Source organism: Lytechinus pictus, chromosome 15 (assembly GCF_037042905.1).
Source record: "Lytechinus pictus isolate F3 Inbred chromosome 15, Lp3.0, whole genome shotgun sequence".
NCBI classification, from domain to species: Eukaryota; Metazoa; Echinodermata; class Echinoidea; order Temnopleuroida; family Toxopneustidae; genus Lytechinus; species Lytechinus pictus.
In genome coordinates, this window is record NC_087259.1 from 21,401,221 (window position 1) to 21,422,347 (window position 21,127).

The 21,127-nt window shown below is 38.1% G+C and overlaps 1 protein-coding gene across 1 annotated transcript; it reads left to right on the top strand.

Annotated features, from left to right (window-relative positions):
* The first annotated feature begins 6,730 nt into the window (after positions 1–6,730).
* On the top strand, positions 6,731–12,757 carry LOC129277897 (actin CyI, cytoplasmic). The gene is made up of 4 exons (XM_054914078.2): positions 6,731–7,161; positions 10,449–10,834; positions 11,005–11,251; positions 11,710–12,757. The coding sequence occupies exons 2-4, from the start codon at positions 10,469–10,471 to the stop codon at positions 12,225–12,227; spliced, it is 1,131 nt and encodes a 376-aa protein (XP_054770053.1). The 5' UTR covers positions 6,731–7,161; positions 10,449–10,468; the 3' UTR covers positions 12,228–12,757.
* The last annotated feature ends 8,370 nt before the right edge of the window (positions 12,758–21,127 follow it).

The window sequence follows — 21,127 nt, forward strand, 5'->3', positions numbered from 1 at the left end:
GGGCCACATCATCAGCTAGAACAATTACCCCAGCATACAGGTTTTGGCAGTGGCATCCAAGATCTTCGTCTTCTAGCAACTTAATTAGGCCATCAATAAAGATGTTGTAGAGAAGAGGGGAGAGGATTCCTCCTTGTCTCACACCCTTCTGAGAGGAAAGGAGCAGCTGGCATCCCCTTTCCATAGCACTCTGCTGGATGCACCATTGTACATTTCCACCAATGTAGACTGAGCTTCCAGTGGTATAGGAGTGTCAGCTAGCTTTTGAAAGAGGCCAGGGTGCCAGACACAATCAAAAGCTTTAGCAGCATCCAAGAGGGCAAGATATGTTGGCTTCTTCCGAGATGTATTCAGCTCAATAAGCATCTCAAGGGTCAGTGAAGCGAGAATACAGGACTTTGAGGCTTGGAATCCAAACTGAAGTTCGTCAGGTGTGTTTACTTCAACCAAGGAGTCCTCAATCTTAGGTTTTAGGGCAATTTCCAAGAGCTTTGATAGAGTTGGGGTCAGGGAGATGCCTCTGTAGCTAGAGGGTTCGCTGATCGGTTTGCTCCCTCCTTTGTGCAGTGGGATGATCACTGCTTCCTTCAATGACGCTGGAAGATGTGCCAGTTTGATGGAGTTGTGGAGGAAAAGGAGAAGAAGGCGACGGAAAATTTGACCTGAATGAACAAGATGCTCAGAAGTTATATTGTCGAGGCCTGGGGCTTTGTGAAGCTTGAGTTTCCTAATGGCTGTGTCAAGATCGTGCGAGGTGAGAGTAAGCAAGACTTCTTCTGCACCTTGTGATTGAATGGAGGGCAGGTTAGGGGAGTGCTCAGTCATGTGTTTGGCTCCTTCGTAGTTGGTTGCAGAAGGATCTGAAGAGAGATCTTGGAAATAAGATTTCCAGCCCTTGATGACATCCTTGCCCTGGAACAGGGTCTCCTTGTATACCATGAATGGAAGGTCCACTGTTGAGGGTTTGCCTGCTTTGTTTGACTTTACCAGGCTGTAGAACAAGGAGCTGTCATGTCATTTGCCGACTCTATCTTTCCTTGCACTTTGAGTCTGTTGGAGGCTTCAGATTGTCTCAGGGCTCTCCTGAAGTCCTTTTTGGCTTCCAAATAGGATTTCCAAGTAGGATGCCCATCTACTGATTTACCTGTCTGTTTCCACTTCTTCCAGTGGGCTAACCCCCATCTCACTAGGAAGGCGATCGTGGCGACCATGGCGATCTGTGTAAATCCCGCAAATCGTAGCAGAATCTTCTTCGAATTCTATTTTTAGCCTGCGAGACGATTGCACTGCAACTTCTATGCGACCGACCTGCGCTGAAGACGGTGGTAATACGCTGAAAGTACGACGATGCCACTTTCTTGCGACGATTCGAGGCAGATGTGATGCGCTGCTTCTGCGATCGTACCTGACGAGGCTCATACGCTAATTAGGACCTCGGTACGGTGGTGCTACGAATGAAGCGATTATGTTACGTTCATGATGGGCTCTTGAAACGATTTCAAGCAATCGGCATACTAATTGCGGCACATGACACATTTTTCAGTCGATTGCCAACCTCCGACCAACATGGATGTCCAGAATTTGGTTGGACTTATACATCTTGGCATTCTAAAAGAACATCAGTTAAAAGTTGAATGCGAGGACAGGAGAAGGAGGAGGCCAAAAAGATACAGGGTCCGATCCTGGCTGTCACCTAAGTCATAATATACAATATTTTTAAAATTTCATTCAAAAGATGTCGATGAGCCTAATTATAGTTAATATGAGGGATGCATCCAGAATTTCATAAAAGAGCATAAAAATCTTTGATATTCTGTTTATTTTTTTCCACAAAGTTTGTCACTCAAAAATATTTGGTAAATTCCTTTCAAATTTGCTGACAAGAAGTAGTCTACTGATGTGAGAGCACTCATAAAAAGGGAGGGGGAGGGGGACACAATGCCAGAATCTCCCTAAAGATTGCCTTACCCAATCAATACATTTGTGATCGAATCATTAACAAAATTTGATGTTGTCTACTGTCACTGTGGTTAGAATTCAATTTATTTTCAAAACATAATAAATTTATTTATTTCTGCAGAGGTAACCCATTTCGTCATCAAGACATGTGAGCGTCTTTTTTCTCTTTCCAGTTGGCTCAGCAGTAAGATTTTCATCCTCCTCCTGTACCCCATCCTCTTCCTACTCTACCTCCTCCTCCTCTACCACCATCATAACCCCTTGATCTTCCTCTTCGACCGCCGGCCTAAGAGGGGTAGCTTGGGCAGCTTTCCCTTTTCTGGTCCTTTTTCTGGGAGGTATGTTTGAAAACGCCGTGGTATCGCCTCGTAATCTGATATGATATATATATGATATGATAATCCGCCACCATCGGCACGGCGTTTTATAGCAGCGCGGACGGTTGTTGCGCAATCGCTGCCCAGTCATCAGCGGCGCAGCAAAAGCGCATGGCGAACGCCTGTAGTGGGCTGAGAACGTGTGCCACATGCCACCCAAAGAAGGAAGCGTCGTGGTGGAAGCTGTGTGAAGCGTGTCGAGCGCAAGGCAGTCGCCTTGTAAACGGAAGCAGCGTAGCAGAATTGTCTTGGGAACGGGCCTGAAAACCACGGGCGATCGGTGCCGCTTTTAATGCGCTTATACTACGCTTTATGCGTTGGGGCTCCGTTACAGCTACGAATATGTCGTTTGTAATACGCTCATGACTCGATTGTGATGCGCTTTAGCACCTCCGCGATCTCGCTACGTAAGTTTTGAACATGTTCAAAATTTTGTGGCGACCATAAAGATGGTGGCGATCCTTGCCGCTTCAGAAAAGATCAAGGTACGACGGAGAAGATTGAAAAGATCAAGGCACGATTAAGCTACGTTATACCACGCTTTGTCGATTTTTGACGATCGCAGTGGAATCGCCATCTAGTGAGATGGGGGTAAGGAGTGTGAGTAGGCAGATTTGACGTCCTGAGTCCACACTGGTTTGCCTTGTTTCTTGTCTTTATGGGCTTTGTGAGGGAGTCTCAAGGAGAGCTCTAGAATCTGATCTTGAAGACGACCAAAGAGCAGATCCACGGTGGCATGGTCCAGAGATAGTGAGTGTAGGTTTCGGAAGATGGTGGCTGCTTCTAGTTCCAGTGGGTTGGTGTAAAGTGAAGCAATTTCATTGCGATCACTGGGCCACAAGATGGAGTATCTCTGGACTGGTGTAAGATGGTTAGCGGTTGCCTCAGGCATGCGCTTTGGTCCAGCTGGAGACTTGGAAGTAGGGAGTTCTGCTGTGATGAGAACAGGACGATGATCGGAGGAGTTGAGGGGATGTTCTGCAATAATTTTATGTTAAGAATAGAGCCCTATATCCTCTGGGGGGGGGGGGGGAAGGGGGATGATAAAGCCATCGATCCTGGATTTCTTAGAGCCATCATCAGACATGAAGGTATAATCACTAGGAGAGCAGCTAAGTGAAGTAAGACTGCACAAATCTTATCGTAATCACTTGCTTTAAAACTCTATTACATGTATAATGTGGCAGAGCGAGTGGAAAAGGGCACTTGCTTCCCGTGGTAACAACATTGTAATCCCGTCCATAGTTAAAGGGGTGGTCCATGCTGGAGATATTTATATCTCAATAAATAGGGGAAAATTCACAGAGCAAATGCTGAAAATTTGTTCAAAATCGGATAACAAATAACGAAGTTATTGAATTTTAAAGTTTCTAAATATTGTGTGAAAACAGTTATATGCACATCGTCATGAATATTCATTAGGTGGGTTGATGATGTCATATCCCCACCTGTTCTTTTGTGTTTCATTATATGAAATTAGGTTTATTTAAAAGGTTTATTAAAAAAATTCTACCAAGAACTAAAGCAATTGGATTGACAACTGATTAACTGCATAGTTATTTATTGCCGCAACTTTTTTCATCATAATGGAGACACATCATATGAAAAAAATGAAACAATTGTTATAATAACATAAGAAAAAGGAAAGTGGGGATATGACATCATCAGCCCACCTAATGAATATTCATGACTGTTTGCATATAACTGTTTCCACAAAATATTGATAAACTTTAAAATCAAATAACTTCGTTATTTGTTTTCCGATTTTGATGAAATTTTCAGCATTTTGCTTTGTGAATTTTACTCTATTTATATAAATATTAAATATATAAATAGTTTCAGCCCGGACAATCTCTTTAAGTAATAAACTCGATTTTGAGCAAGTAGAAATAGGGGAAATGCTTGCCTTTCCACGCCATTTTGTTTCTACCAACGAATATAGCGACCAACAAAGTCCAAATATATTCGTTGGACTTCGAAAGAAAGTGATGGGATCGAGCTTATCTATCAAGTCAGGCAATTTAGGCTTTCGTCTTTCTTTTGTTTGATTTACATAGGTTGTCAGTGAGACGGGGCTTTGTGCGGTGAGGCACTGTCGATTTGCTTTTTTCGATAATCCATCTTTTGTCAGTCTCGAAATTAGCTTTCAATAAGTATGTTTACAGTATACTCTGCCTGATTTCTTGTTTTTTTTTATCCAGCCAATCTCTTGTAAATATTGCAATCTTTTTTGATTTATAATAAAAACATAAATATATATAAAAAAAGAAAATCGTGATATTTCAATTCCTAAAACAGTTTAAAGGTTCTGCACCATCCAAGTCCGAATTGATTCCTATTGAGGCATAGCTCTAAATACAACTCATATGTTAAAATCTAAGAATCCATATGTTTCGTTTTAAACCAACTTGCTATAAGCTCCACTCCTAAAAAGGTGAGCTGACTTCTCATTCCCTCGATCCGTGACATCATCTGTCAATCTGAATCAGCATCACCAATGATATTTTACAGTAGACAATGTTACGTAACTTTCCACATCTCATCACATGAGTCGATCACAATTATTATAATCACATTGGCATTTTCATTCATCTGCTCGTGATGCTGCATATCATGCATGTCTGACATCGTAACTTTATAATGTTGAGACTGTTAACAGGTGGTTAGCTCGGGCAAGTACCTCCCTGAACAATTGTTCAACATTTTATGGATCAGTCAAGTTGGTCCTTATTGTCACATTGAAATATTGTATAATTAAAACAATTTAAAAAAAATAGTGAGTGAGGGACATCATCGACTCTCTGATTTCCATATCACTGAGTTGTGCATAATTGTTTTGTGAAAAATAAGCGAAAGTTTAAAATGCCATAACTTTCTTATTTTACATGCGATTTTGATGAAATTTTCAGTGTTGTGCTTGTTTGAGTTTGCTCTATTTATTAAAATCAAAATTTTTCTGGGGTGGACTTTAACAGGTGGTTAGCCCGGGTAGGCTACTGGCACTTTCCAATCGGCTGAAGTTTGACGAATGATGCCACGGAGGGAATGAGACCTGAGCTCTCCTTTTAGTGCTAGGATTCTTAAATTGTAACTAGGACTATGAATCAATAGGAATCAAATTTCTGGTGAATTTACACTTCGTGTATCATATTTCTTTATTTCTCTCATCGTTCTCTGTTTTTTTTTCTTCTGTTTTCTGCACCCCGCGTCAATTTTTTATTCTTTCAAATTACATGTAATATTTAACATTTAAAAATGCAAACTATGTCCTTAAATCATATCTATAAGGAAGGTATTTCCAGAAGTATGAGAGCGTGAATGCGAGAAAGCTATTAGCGACCGAGCATTACATATTTTGCCCGTTAGGGCTTCTGCTGACTTGTTTATTATTATTATTATTATCATCATTCATCCAGGATGGTGGAGAGGCAACATTTTCAAATATATATATTTTTCTTCCCGCCCCCTTATTTTCTTCTTGTTCACGTTTGTTTTTGTGCCAGGCCCCCTAAGATTCTTAAAGTTCTGTCGTTACAAATGATGGAGGATGTACTTACATGATGTAGATCATTACTATGAAGGCGCAGAATTATGCGATTTGTTTTCGAGAAAGCAAAACGACCGAGCTTTATAAAGGCTGATGCCATCAATTGACGTGGGGCAAAACGACCATGTTATCATCATTCATTCTTTTCTTAATTTTCACTTGCGTTCTTCCAGTTGGGATGTAATATGTCTTTTACATAGTTTTCCTTGTGTTGTGTCTGCAAGTACGTGCTGATTATTATTTAAAGGGGAATCCAACCCAAATAAAATCTTGTTTTTATAAGAAAAAGAAAAATCAGACAAGTTGATAGGTGAAAGTTTGAACAATACTGGACAAACATCAAGAAAGTTATGAATTTTTAAAAGTTGTAAAAATTGGTAATCACTATACCCATGGAGACTTCAAATTGGCCGCATATGGGATGTCATAGTGATGTAAGGCAAGGACTACTCTTCCATGTACTCCAATACATATTATGGCTAAAATGTCATTTTTCTAAAAGTTTCATATCAAATTATATTTTTCTTTCATGAGGACATAAAACAATTTACTACCTGGGTTATATTTAGATTACTGCCCCAGGGGAATGGGTACTTAGGAGAAAACCACAAATCTCTGGTAATAAAGTACATGGCTTATGGGAAAGTTGTCCTTGCCCCTTGTCATAATTTACTTACCCAGTTGCCAATTTGAAATCTACATACTATTAGTGATCTCAATTTTAAAGCAGCTTCTCCGATTTCTTTCAAACTTTCACCATTCTGTTTAATTAATTTTTATCCTTCCCAACACAACATTTTATGGCCAAGGCTGGATTCCCCTTTAACAGTAAATTAGGACAAAGGGAGTTGTACTAGTTATTAGTCATCTCGGACACTTTGGGATTGTACGAGTTCGTAAACAATCCCTTTGGAGGCAAAATATAGCAAGAGGAACATAGCACAGTGGAATTATATTTGGAAAAGAGCAAGTCATCGCGTGTATTTATGACCTTTAAAGCACCTACTTTTGCTAATCAGGACAAAATTTATGCATCAGTGTTGAGTGAGAAAACGCCGGGTGGCTTTCTGAGGCGAACCCCGATAAGGATATTAATAATAAAGTGAGTGTGCGCAGTCCACGTTGAGTCAAATGTTCTCCTTATATGGTCAACGTGTTCCACGTTCGAATGATGCGGTCATCATTATAATACCCGATCGCTTCTTCGTTTCTGCATCATTCCAACCTAGAAGTACCAGCCAGCTCACAGGTGGTGAAAATCTTGTTCTCCTCATTTCGGTAAGTTTCACCTTCAATTATCGTGTAATTAGTTACGAATTCACTGAATTTATCTGGCTATTGTTTTATCATGTAAGCAGGTTGTAGTTCGTAATCAGTCGGAGGAATTCCGCACTTATTTCAGTCAATTGCTTTTGGAGTTGTGAGTTTCTTTTCATTCTCCATCTCGAAATAGGAGCTTAAATTTATTCAATTTCAATATAGAAAAGAAGAATGCATTCGCTGTACTTTACGCTTTATTTTGTTTTCAATGAAAATGTATGTTTTTTTTTTAATTTTAACCCGTTTTTTTTAAATATAGCTACATAGTCTTTTTTTGCGTGAGGACACCTGTTCTTATTCAAGTTTGCCACGCCTACATGCACACGTTTCTCGAGCGAACGCCATCACGGCTAGGCTTGCCGCGCCCACTTTCGGGATAGTATCCCCTGCTTTCAACGCGTAAATCCGGAACCTTGCGTTATTATTCTGCTGCTGAATTTCAGTTGTGAACATTCTGAAAATCTTTTTTTCATTCAAAATTTCACTCGTAAAACCGTGTTTTGTCAATCATTCTGGCATTCGTTAGTATTTAACGGAGAAATATGCGCAGATGATAATTGTCGATTGTGCATTGTGATATTAGTTGTGCATCCACAATCTTGTGACCATAATGTGAACAATGTTAAATTGAACTGAATCGTAAGTGGTTTTCACAGGCCCTTTACAAGCGTAATTGATCATTTCAGTGCAAACAGGTTTAGATTTTTAGATTTAGATTTATTCATTTTCCGTTCACAAAGCACAACAAAATCAAACAATACATAGTCAAATTTGAAGTACAACATCAATCGGAGTAAGGTATAAACAATGAGAACTAATGCGAACTAAAGTAACTTTGACTATAATGACTATATAAAACAGAACGGAGGGGCTTGCCAAGAAAAGCAAAGCTTGCTATCCAACTTCAACCAAATCATGTAACATTGATTATTTATCTCAAATGCCTGCGAGTCTTCCACAACAATGTATATACAGATGAATTATGCAAACTTGTTGGAATACCCTGAAATTATTTTGAAATGGAAATGAATTTCCCCCTTAAGCTTTCCATAATTTAATATTTCTCTTTTGTTAGCTCTTGCTTATAAAACCTTTCCCCAAATCTATCGTTTTGGCAAGACTGATGTCCCCTCACACAATTATTTTTGTCGTACGAGGTCTTCTAGAATTGTCAAATATTTTGCAGAATACAAATAGAAGTGGATGCATAATAGCAAACGAAAAAAAAGCATGACGGTAACGTGGAATAGTTCGCCTCGATCAACCTACATCGACTCAGCTTGGATAATTTTTTCCCCTTTATGGTCGAGTTCGTCATTCTGAATCAGCTGTTCATTGTGTGAGCATGTAGGCGCGAAGCAAGTTCATTTTTTCTGCATAAATGAATATTCAAGTGCGTCGTGCGATTGTTCTGTCTAACAATTGGTGGACAGCTAAGGACGGTCCCGCCTTTTTGCATGCATAATTGATTAACTTCACCCGGAGGTCATTCATAAATTTCGGAGAAAGGCGTGGCATGGCGCGAACAAGCTAGAGCTCCCATATATGGGCATGCAACCTGTGCGTTTTGTGTGAAGGGTGCGGGAGGGCACACAAACCAAGGAGAGTGATATCATCTTGCACAAAACCTTAAGCCGCTAAGAGAAGTATCCGAATTTCTGATAAAAATGAAAAAAAGGGAAGGTAATCAGCCTTACAAGTTGCAAGAAATTCGACGTCTATTGATGGGATAAATTCTGCTAAATAGTAAAATAAACATATCGGGAAAATTTCCAAAATCTTATATAATGAATTGCGGAAAAGCCCTATGAGCTTAAAATTTTAACACAGCTCCTTTTTGCTTTTGACCTCTTTTGTTTACAATCTTACCGATCCACAAAATGATTTCATGTGAATACCAAGAGCAGATATTATTCTGAATAGTGCTTCCGAATATCCTATATCATTATCATCATATTTTCAAAGTTTTAACATGACATCATGAACATAGCTCAATATATAGAGTAAAATTCGCCGAGTTTAACGCTGAAAATTTCATCTAAATCTAATGACAAATAACGAAGTTATCGGAGTTTTAGATTTAACAATATTTTGTGAAAATTCGTGTGCTTATCCTGAATATTTATTAGGTGTGTTGATGATCGCTGTCATGTCCCCACTTTTACGTTGTTACATGAAATCACAAAATTTCATTTGATATTTTCATCAATATGTGTTATGATATTATGTCTCCCCTGTAACAAAATAAGTTGCAACGATGATTGATGCTTTAAATCGATTGTCATTTTTTTTTCATTCTTGATGGTCAATATTGGATTATAAATACAATTTCATAAAATAAAATGAAAAAGATATAGTTGGGATATGAGTATCAGCTTCCTCAATGTAAATTCATGAAAACATGTATAGAACTGTTTAACTAAAGTAATTAATGCAAGAGTTTAAACTTTAAAATATCATAACTTTCTTATTCCTTGTAATATTTTGATTTAATTGTTAGTGTTTTGTTTGTCTGATTTAACTTTATGTGTTCAAATTATAAGAGTTCAGCCCACTCTACCCCTTTATTCCCACTACCCAAAAAGCAGTCATCATGCATGATTTTTATTTTCGAGTCTGATGCAGGAATTTGACGTCCATGCAAGTGCATATGACTTTAAATTGCTGAATACCATCTACAAAGAAAATTAAATGGATGTATTTCTTATGATCGAAATAGACTGACGATTTTCATCGAAAATCCCTAAGTCGAGAAACGCGTCAAAAAAAATAAAAACACACACCAAAAAAGATGTGTACAATTACAAGGGCCTCATCGGAACAAATGTAAAAGTCTGGTGGATTTGTTAATTGTATTTGGGCACACCTCTTTTTATACCTAAAGTAGCATAATTATTAGTTCCAGGAAAAAAATACAGCTTTATATATATATATTTCTATATAACATACAAGGATGAATTGAGGCCCAAACCAGGGGGGGGGGGGGGTTATTGGATTTCATCTACACCCCCTCCGGCCGTGAGATTAGTCTGTAAACCAGACACTTGTATATAGGGTAAACCTTTCAAAAGTATTTGTCACCATCGTCCTGAAAATTTAATCTCATTGTGATGATCAACTTGATCGCATAATTAAAGCCCATGTGCCACTATAGAGCTACCTTTTCAGACGAAAAGGACTCCTTACGATGTGTCTTATGTCATAGTAGACATTGCCTGTAACATCTGATTATTTATCTTCCTCAGTACACGAAAAATAAATCAACATGTGTGACGACGATGTTGCCGCTCTTGTCATCGACAACGGATCCGGTATGGTGAAGGCCGGATTCGCCGGAGACGATGCCCCAAGGGCTGTCTTTCCATCCATCGTTGGTAGGCCCCGTCACCAGGGTGTCATGGTCGGTATGGGACAGAAGGACAGCTACGTCGGAGACGAGGCCCAGAGCAAGAGAGGTATCCTCACCCTGAAGTACCCCATCGAGCACGGTATCGTAACCAACTGGGACGATATGGAGAAGATCTGGCATCATACCTTCTACAATGAACTCCGTGTTGCCCCAGAAGAGCATCCCGTCCTCCTAACCGAGGCTCCCCTCAACCCCAAGGCCAACAGGGAAAAGATGACACAGGTAAGAACAATATGTGCATATTTACACGATGTCTACAAAATTAAAGAAGAAAAGAAAACTTTTCATTCTGCATTGTTTGGTAAAAAAGATTGTACCTGTACAGATTGTCTTAAGCTTAGAAAATAAAGTATAAAGATTGATGAAAACAGTATACATTTTTTCTTTTGCAGATCATGTTCGAGACCTTCAACTCACCCGCCATGTATGTCGCTATCCAGGCCGTACTTTCACTCTACGCCTCTGGTCGTACCACTGGTATCGTTTTCGACTCTGGTGATGGTGTTTCTCACACCGTGCCCATCTACGAGGGTTACGCCCTTCCCCACGCCATCCTCCGTCTGGACTTGGCTGGACGTGATCTCACCGACTACCTGATGAAAATCCTCACCGAGCGTGGCTACTCTTTCACTACTACTGGTAAGATTTTTCCCCCGTTTTTCTCATCTTTAATACAGCATAAATATTTTGCCCTCGGAAATAGCATCCGTAAATCTATAGTTCACACTACTCCTTCATTGTATCCTCAAGTGCGGTTGTATCCTTAGACCTTAGTCATTGAAAGCTAGTTTAAGAATGAAAATAATCCTATTTATTAAAGGGATAATGAACGAGCATCCCCTCACCTGGATTGCTGAACCTATCAAACTTTACAGATTTCTCTCACTTTCTCACCACGTTTTGGCAACTACGGTACTATAATATAATATAATAATATAATATTTTACCTCACGTTTAGAAATACAAATACAGTTAATTACTTTTGTCCTAGTGCTCTTCTAGAACGTAATGTTGTAAATCTTGACATTACTGCACTTGTACCGAAAATCTGATTACGTTTGTAATTAAGAATCTTTTATTTCTTTGTGTCTTTATAGCTGAGCGTGAAATCGTTCGTGACATCAAGGAGAAGCTCTGCTACGTCGCCCTTGACTTCGAGCAGGAGATGCAGACTGCTGCCTCATCCTCCTCCCTCGAGAAGAGCTACGAGCTTCCCGACGGACAGGTCATCACCATCGGCAACGAGCGATTCCGTGCCCCTGAGTCACTCTACCAGCCATCCTTCCTTGGAATGGAATCATCAGGAATCCATGAAACCACCTACAACAGCATCATGAAGTGCGATGTTGACATCCGTAAGGATCTGTACGCCAACACTGTTCTTTCTGGAGGCTCCACCATGTTCCCAGGAATCGCTGACAGGATGCAAAAGGAGATCACCTCCCTTGCTCCACCAACCATGAAGATCAAGATCATCGCTCCTCCAGAGAGGAAATACTCTGTATGGATCGGAGGCTCCATCCTTGCCTCTCTCTCAACATTCCAACAGATGTGGATCAGCAAGCAGGAATACGATGAGTCTGGCCCATCCATCGTCCACAGGAAGTGCTTCTAAACTACTCAACCGTACTTGTTGAACAAACACTCGAACATTACCATTTTCAGTGTGAGAAATCTTGGGAGATAGAAGAGACTTCCATCTCCATGAGATTCATTGTCTTGTTTTTGATGGTTCATCTAGTTGTCACAGTAAATTCAATAGAAGGACAACCAAACCGATGCATTCTTAAAAGTTGGATACTGCCAAGATAAATTGGTTTGTGCCAAGTTAACCAGGAAGATATTCATATAATTTGTTTCCCATTTTCTTGAAAATTGTGCATTTTCCTTTTTTGGGAAGTTTTGCAACATTATTCCTACCAAATTTGCAAACATTAAGGCCTAGTATTTATTTTTGTTCTACCTGAATGCCGAAATCCTGCCAAAGCAACCTTGGATTATTTTTTATCACTTTGAAAGTTACATTTTCGACCCTTGCATTCTGTTCTGTTCAATTTGTTTCACGCCGCCAAATTGATTGTATATATTATTTCACATAATATGAACAAAAAAGTTTGAAAAACATGAATTCTGTAAATAAATTTATACATATGCTGGTAAATGGCCTGATTATTTTCATTCATTCAATCTAATATCAGTGTTTAAACTGGGAGTGTGACTGATAAATTGAATGTTTGGTGTCAACTGAGGAAGGAGTAATAACCTGAATGACATGTTATCTCCAAATAATTGATATTATATGACACCTACATAGATCCATGTCATGTGATTACTAGTAGTTGCTTGGTGTCGATCATTTTACAATGACGTCATCATCCGTGCAATTTTTGATCCACACGATTTTGTCCATTGCACCCTCGCCGGGACAGATTTGCATTAAAAATAATGTCAATTGACAATCAAATATGATCTATTTTTAGGTGTAATATAAAACAAATAATGAATGTTGTTTGCATATATGCAATGGACAGAGTACTTCAGTCGGCATGTTCGGTGAAAGATTAAATGAATGACCCATTTAACTCGGCTACGTCTCAATGTATGTGTCAATTCACCTTTCACCTGATGAAATATGTCCTTTGCACTCATAAACATTCATTATTTGTATATTATTTACAAAATTTGCATTAATTGTGTGTGTGTGTGTGTGTGTGTACGTGCGTCGATAATGGTGGGTGTGTGTGCGCGCAACTGTGTGTGTATAGGTTTGATGGCCATGGCTCACAATATCTAATTTCAAACATTACGAGATAAAACCAAGAAATTATATTTTATACAGGAGCGCAAAAACAACTCAGTATCATGTAGGTCTGACAAAACTTTTCAGAGACTATGGAGTATAGATTTCTAAGGAAGACTAGATTTCTAAAGCAAAATTTCAAAGAATGCTCGAGGGATGAAAAGTTCGTGTTTATTTAATTACCGACATGAATGATGTCTGGAAATAGCTATGCTTGCACACTATGCTAAAAGAATTGATACCGTTTCAAACACACCAATCTGTACAGCGAAATCGATATCAATGTGCTAAATCATATTGGCATATAGGACAAGCGAGCATGGGTGTCGATCGGTATTCTTGGTTGGGGGGGATGATTGACACAAATGTTCTTGTGGATGGGGATCTTTCAACATTACCCCCACTAAAATCACAAATTAGGACATTTGGGAGTGGTTGATATGCATGGTGTTCTTGCAGTGGCGTACCGTGAGTCACGGCATTGGGGGGGGGTACCAGCAAAATTTTTGAGTCACTTAGTGAGCGCGCGAAGCGCGCTCAGTTGCCAGGTATACTGACCTTATAGGGACATTTTAAGGACAGAGCCATTAAACGGATATGTATCTCACTGCTCAAATAATGCGAGCGCGAAGCGCGAGCTCAAAATTTTTGATATGCAGACCAAAAAAGGACATTATAAGCAAATTTTTGTAATTATGATACATACCTGTCTCGCTAAACAAACAATGCGAGCGCGAAGCGCGAGCTGAAATTTTTGTAAATATTTACCCCAAACAAGGACATGTTAAGGACTATATTTTAGGAATCCATTAAGAGTATACATATCTCACCATAGTCATCTAATGCGAGTGCAAAGCGCTTGCTGATTTTGCTACATCTAAACACATGAAGCACTTTTTGTAGTCATTGTAATCATGATAATACGCATCTGACTCATCAAATATTGCGAGCGCGAAGCGCGAGCTGAAAAATTAGGATATTCAGACCTGAAGAGAAGCATTCTAAGGCCTGTTTGTAAGAATTCACTAAGACCATACGATACGTATTTCACTAAACAAATGATGCGATCGAAAAATTTTGATATTCAGATCAGAAAAAGGGACATTTTAAGGACTGATTTTTAGGAATTCATGAAGAGCAGTCATATCTCACCAATCTACTAGTGCGAACGTAAGCATGGACAGGAAATGTTTTATATTAACACCTTAAAATGGGGCAATCACTTTAAGTAGTCATAAAAAAGAACCATATGTCACTACATAAAACAATAATAAGTCGAAGTGCGAGGAAATATATTTGGTGTATATTAACTTAAAAACGTTAAACAGACAATGCGAGTACCGGGAACAATGAAGAAATCTAGGACTGAGCTAAATAAAGTTATGAAAAAATGTTTCTTATGTATTATAACATAACATTATTATAATATAACATTATAATGAACAATAATTTCTTCATTCCCACTACGTTTCTCTTCCTTTCTCCTCTTCCCCGTTTTTTTTTTGGCCAGCCGATTGGGGGGCACGTGCCCCCATGCCCCCCCCCCCGTAGTTACGCCACTGTGTTCTTGGAAATTCTTTCATTGTTGCAGTGTACTGTACTTATAATTTTTTTTGAAAATTCAATTTGTGTTATAAGTAAGCCTATTCTAAACTCATACGAAAGAAAAAATGACAAAAATTGTCTGGACCATGTACAAAGTGATCTGTTTATTGCACATGATGTATACAACTTCTCTCTTAAATCTAACCCAACTGGCGATATATTTTTTCTTCTTAATGCATGATGATAAAATTAAGACTAGCACAAATTACAAACTGTGTGGCTTCTCGTGCGCCATCGGGCTTACCGTCATTCCTTAGACGATTTTAACCCTGGATTTTAACATGTTTTAAATGCTTTATAAGTGCATAAAACAAAAACAAACATAAAAACAATCAAAACTCAACTGTCATGTTATGATATTTCTCCAACATTTTCTTGAACCATCAGTGTGTAATATCAGCTAATATATGTGTTAAAATGAAATTTACGTACCGCATGGGTGTGCTCATATAGAATGCAAAACTGTCATCCCTTTCCAAACTCAAAAGAGATTTCTTTTTGCCAAAATAAGAAAGAGCCAATCAAGTTTAGTTATTCAAGTCCATAACAATAACAAGAATAACATGGAAATAAAAATCCGATGTTCATATCCGAAGATACGCTTTAGAGAGAAATGAATGATTATTCTTTCTGAAACCATTAATTGATTTCACTTATTAAAAATTGTAAAAATATGATCATATTACCACTGGTGGGATGGAACACCCTATCAACAAAAGTTGTTTTTTGTCGGGGTCCTTTTATGTCATGTGTTAAAAAATATCATATACGTAAACATTTCATTCTTTTTCATTTTGAACCTCCACCCATCTGTTTAAAAGTCCTGGAAAAGAATTTTTTTATTCAATAACAATATACACAAATTGCGAGGGAAACAAACTGATTGATGGCATACTATAATCATCACTATAATCATCATGATCAAACCTTTACATTTTTTCATCATCATTATTATAAATTTTCTACCCTAAATTATTGGGGGGGGGGTAATAATACAGGCCATCCCCCCACTTGAAATATTGGGGGGGGGATATATCCCCCCATCCCCCCCGTGATCGACACCCATGCAAGCGAGTATGTTTCCAATTTATGTCGCGATTTTTGTTAAAGGAAGCTCATCCTGATGATAAAATTAGTTTTAATTGAAGCAGAAAAAGAGGAAAATGGTTTTTAAATCCGTTAATAAAATCATACCAACGGGTAATTTTCTCCAAAAATTGAAAGCGATTCTTTTTGTACGTGGGATATAATCACAAGGTACATTACCCCATTTTACAATAATACTTGTATTCTCCGTGTTGCATTAAAAATCAGGAATTTGCGGATTTTATATCACAAGCTATATTGGGGGTTTCCCGCATATGACGTCACAAATAAAAAACTTACAAATGTAATGATTCTCTCATTTGGATTTATATAAAAAATCCACCTATATTTTCTCTAGTAATTTTGCTTTTATTCAATCAGTTAATCGTTAGGGTGAATCCCACTTCATCTATTTTTGTATACATGCAATCTCTCTATACATTTTTTTTTATGGTTCTGATTGTCTTTGAATGTGGAAAGGGTTTTGTGTGAAAGAGGGGGAAATAAGGGAAAGAGAGAGTTGGAGATAGAGATAGTGAAAAGAAGGAAGAGACGGAGAGACAGGAAACAAGGATTTATAATAAGGAAGGACAGGATAAGTTATAGAAATAGTACAAACAAAGTGGTACAGAAAATAGAGAGAGAAAGATAGAAGGGGGGCGGTGGGTCATTTGAATATACATATGGGCAAGCAAGGTAGGTTGGGAAGATTCAAACAACCTCGATATTTAGTAACCGTATACATTTTAGGTATGTACATGAAATTATTGAATTGTCTTTGATTCCAATCAAAGCTATAAGCTATTAATGATAATGATAATAATAGTAATAGTAATGACAATAATGATAATACATGTATAATAATAATCGTGATTTAGGTACCATGATCCATCCCCAAAAGGTCATAATAGACGTCAATCGATGAATTTAAAAGTGACAAGTAATACATAACGTGAAAATATTTCGGTCAGCAGTTATTTCCTTCATTGATTTATCTAAATAAAAAACTAAACTAAAATCTTGATTATCACGAACCTTCCGGAAGAAAAGGAGCTATTTTCCTGTCCTCACACAACCCAACATGCACACACACACACCTATTGCCCGTATGTTCATACACACGGCATCCACCCTGGCACCTCCTACCCAAATGGGAGCCCACACAAACACACACACGCACCCTCTCACATCACACACCCAGGCACACTTTTTATCATTAAACACAACACACAAACGCACCCCTGGCACTCACACCCACATCAGACGTATCATAAATTATCCCTCACAACCCAACACCTACATGTACTAAACTCATACACACGGCATCCACCCCTGGCACCTCCTACCCAAATGGGAGCCCACACAAACACACACACGCACCCTCTCACATCACACACCCAGGCACACTTTTTATCATTAACACAACACACAAACGCACCCCTGGCACTCACACCCACATCAGACGTATCATAAATTATCCCTCACAACCCAACACCTACATTTATTAAACTCACAACACACACCGAGTGACCCTCACACCCCACACCCAAATGTACAGATATATACACCCACCCCCACCATCAAAACATACGCTTATTCCTCGCCCATAGTTATCTTAACTTACGTAATAATTTACATTTGATAGAAAAAAATGTAATTAATTTATGGGTTGTTACAGGTCTGTATACGCTCATTTCGTGAGGATTCGTCTTTTCAAAAGACTGTTTTGAATATTTTGGGGTTATTCACATTCGAAGAGAGAAAGAAGAGCAGAGAGAGAGAGAGGGGGGGGGGAAGGAGAAATGGGGGGGGGGGGGTATGTTCGCTCCTGCACTCCTGGTTTGCCTTGCCCTTTATTATGTCATATCTCTTCTCTTGGAGTTGGACGGTCCGCATTCATATTTTTAAAATGACGTTTTGGCACCCTTTAATGGGATGAGAACAAGGGATAGAATTACAATAAAATGTGAAGTTTTAAACAAAAGAATCATCCATCTATTCCTTCGAATAATTATAAAGAAGAAATTAAATTTTCTTCGATCTCATCTTCTTCGATCTCGCCTTTTAAATAATTTATGGTTTTGTGGGGATTTGGGTTCAATAAATACGCAATAATCAATCATTCTTATGGTCCCAAGATTTAAATTTTTAAACAATTTTTAAACTACTATATACTAATAAAAGCATATAAAACCCCAGAAAGTGGCTTAGGAGAGAGACGAAATCAATTAACCGATGTTCTTCAAATATGTCTAGCGCCATCTATAGGGTAAGCGATGTTTGTTTATGCGATGTAATCGAGAGGGACAAACACATTGTGAAAATGAAATAAAATATAATTTTGAGTCTCGTTTCATGCCGGTTAGTGCCTTGAATAAAAGTAACAAGTGATATTTTGAGTGTTAAAAACAAAATCACTTTCCATGCGTTTTGCATGGTCTCAATTCAATTTGCTGTACTCTTCATCCTGTTATCTTTCATTTACGCCAACCTTACCTGTCTCAGCTCGCATATAATTATGTTCCTTCTCAGTGGCGTATTTCGTCAGGGGGGTAGGGGGGGGGGGCAAGCGACAAGAATGAGCAAGGGGGTAGTAGGCATGGACGTATATAGGCACAATTTTTTTAATGGGGCTGGTATTAATTGCTCAAATCAACTTCACAGTTTTTAATTTTCGAGCGAACATTTTTTCAATTATTATTTAGCCTTTTTACATGATGTGAAACGTGCAGGTCATAAAATTACCAATATACGAGGATATTTGGGCACCTCGCAGTCCTCGTTGTCCTGCATTTTGCAGCCCACCCCCCATACACGTTTGGATGTGTAGGTCAGGCAGTGGCACTGAAGGTGGGATCTTGCTACTACTGATATTTGCTATCGGGCGATTGCACTTTAATTATTTTTCTGTATATCATTCCAGAAATGAAATGTATTGGATCGTGATCGATATATTTCTAATCAAGTGGTAATTGCAATGTTTATGTTAACATACTTCTTTTATTCCTCTTTGAAGGTGTTTACATTATGTTCCCAATTCTGCTGATTTGGAGACGTTATAGGTATTTGACATTGAAATCAGTTTAAAATAATAATATTAAAATAACAATTGCGAGCGCGAAGCGCGAGCTGTTTTTTTCTAAAAAGTTAGACCTGAAACGATACATTTTGTGCACTTAATTATTAATACGATGGGTATCTTCCTTAATAAATTATGCGAGCGCGAACGGATGTGATGTGAGCGCGAAGCGCGAGCTGAAAATTTTTGATATTTCGACCTGAAAACTTTACATTCTGAGCACTTCATTTAATTATGAACAGGATGGAATTTTATATGTGTGCGAAGCTTGAGCTGAAATTTTTGATATTCCGACCTAAGAACTTGATATTCTAAGCAATTTTTGTAACCGTGAACAAATTGGTTTCTAATGATATATATATTTTTTTATATTCCGACCCGAAGCGCGAGCTAAAAATTTTGATATTCCTAACTGGACACTAGACATTCTAAGCAGTTTTACGGGATGGGTATCTAAACAGTCGTGCGGGCGCGAAGCGCGAGCTAAAACTTTTGATATTCCGACTTAAGCACTTGATATTCTAAGCACTTTTAGTAACCATGAAGATATTGGTTTCTGACTGAATAATTAATTGATGCGAGCGCGAAGAGCGAGCTGAAAATTTGAGATATTCCCCCCTGAAAAGTGGACATTCTAAGCACCCTTTTTTATTCAACTATGAACAAGATGGTAGTTAAAAACAATTAATTGGTGTGAGCGCGCAGCGCGAGCTGAAAATTTTTGATATTTCGACCTGAAAACTTTACATTCTGAGCACTTCATTTAATTATGAACAGGATGGAATTTTATACGTGTGCGAAGCTTGAGCTGAAATTTTTTATATTCCGATCTAAGAACTTGATATTCTAAGCAATTTTTGTAACTGTGAACAAATTGGTTTCTAATGATATATATATTTGTTTATATTCCGACCTGAAAACCGGACATTCTAGACACTTCATTTAACTATGAACAGGATGGATATACCTAAACAGTTTTATGTGAGCACGAAGTGCGAGCTGACATTTTTGATATTGCGGCCTAAGAACTGGATATAATAAGCACTTTTTGTAACCGTGAACAAATTGGTTTCTAACTAATCAATTGACGCGAGCGCGAAGTGCGAGCTGATTTATTTTTATATTTTAACCTGAAAACTAGACATTTATTTTAGGTATCCAACCAAAAAATTGATGCTAGCGCTTAGCGCGAGCGAAATTTTTATTGTTTTAATTACAGAGAGCTCTAAAAGTCGCATTGCGTAAAAATCACAATTTACCGATAAAAGTGTACAATTTAAGGACGTTCCACAGTTAAAGTGAAATCCATGTCATTTTCACCAAACTTTGCACATAGATACTTTAGAACCTTAATATTCGAAATATGCAGAAATTAACGTAGGTTCATGTGCTTGATTTTTTGCTATAGAGCTTCAAAGTTCACCCAAATTGATGTTTTTATGGAATTGCGCATTCAAAAGAATTTGGCATTTTTAGACCGCCCAATATTACTACAATGAGTTTAAACCTCTATTACTCAGTCAAAATACATGAAAAAGTCATCAAATTTAGCAAGAGAGTTAATAATTGTATCGTTAGAATGGAGAATCTATTTATAGTGCTATTTGTTTGCAATTTTAAGTTTAACAGCACTGTCAGTTCTTAAAAAAGGCGTAAACGATAACAAAATCCCAATCTAAAAAATGTAAAATTTCAGTGACAAATTACAAACGTACAATAAATGCTGCACTTTATTCAAAATCCATGTCATTTTCACAAAAATTTGCAGAGTTGTAGAGGAAGGTATACCTAAGAGGTGCAACCATTAAAAATTAGGGGTTCATGTGCTTGTTTTTAAACTATCAGCATTTTTATTAGAGCAAATGTGCTTTTTAAAACACCAAAAATGCGCCGAATGCTTTGTCTCTATGTGAAGAAAAAATCAAAACCACTCTACCATTTATTC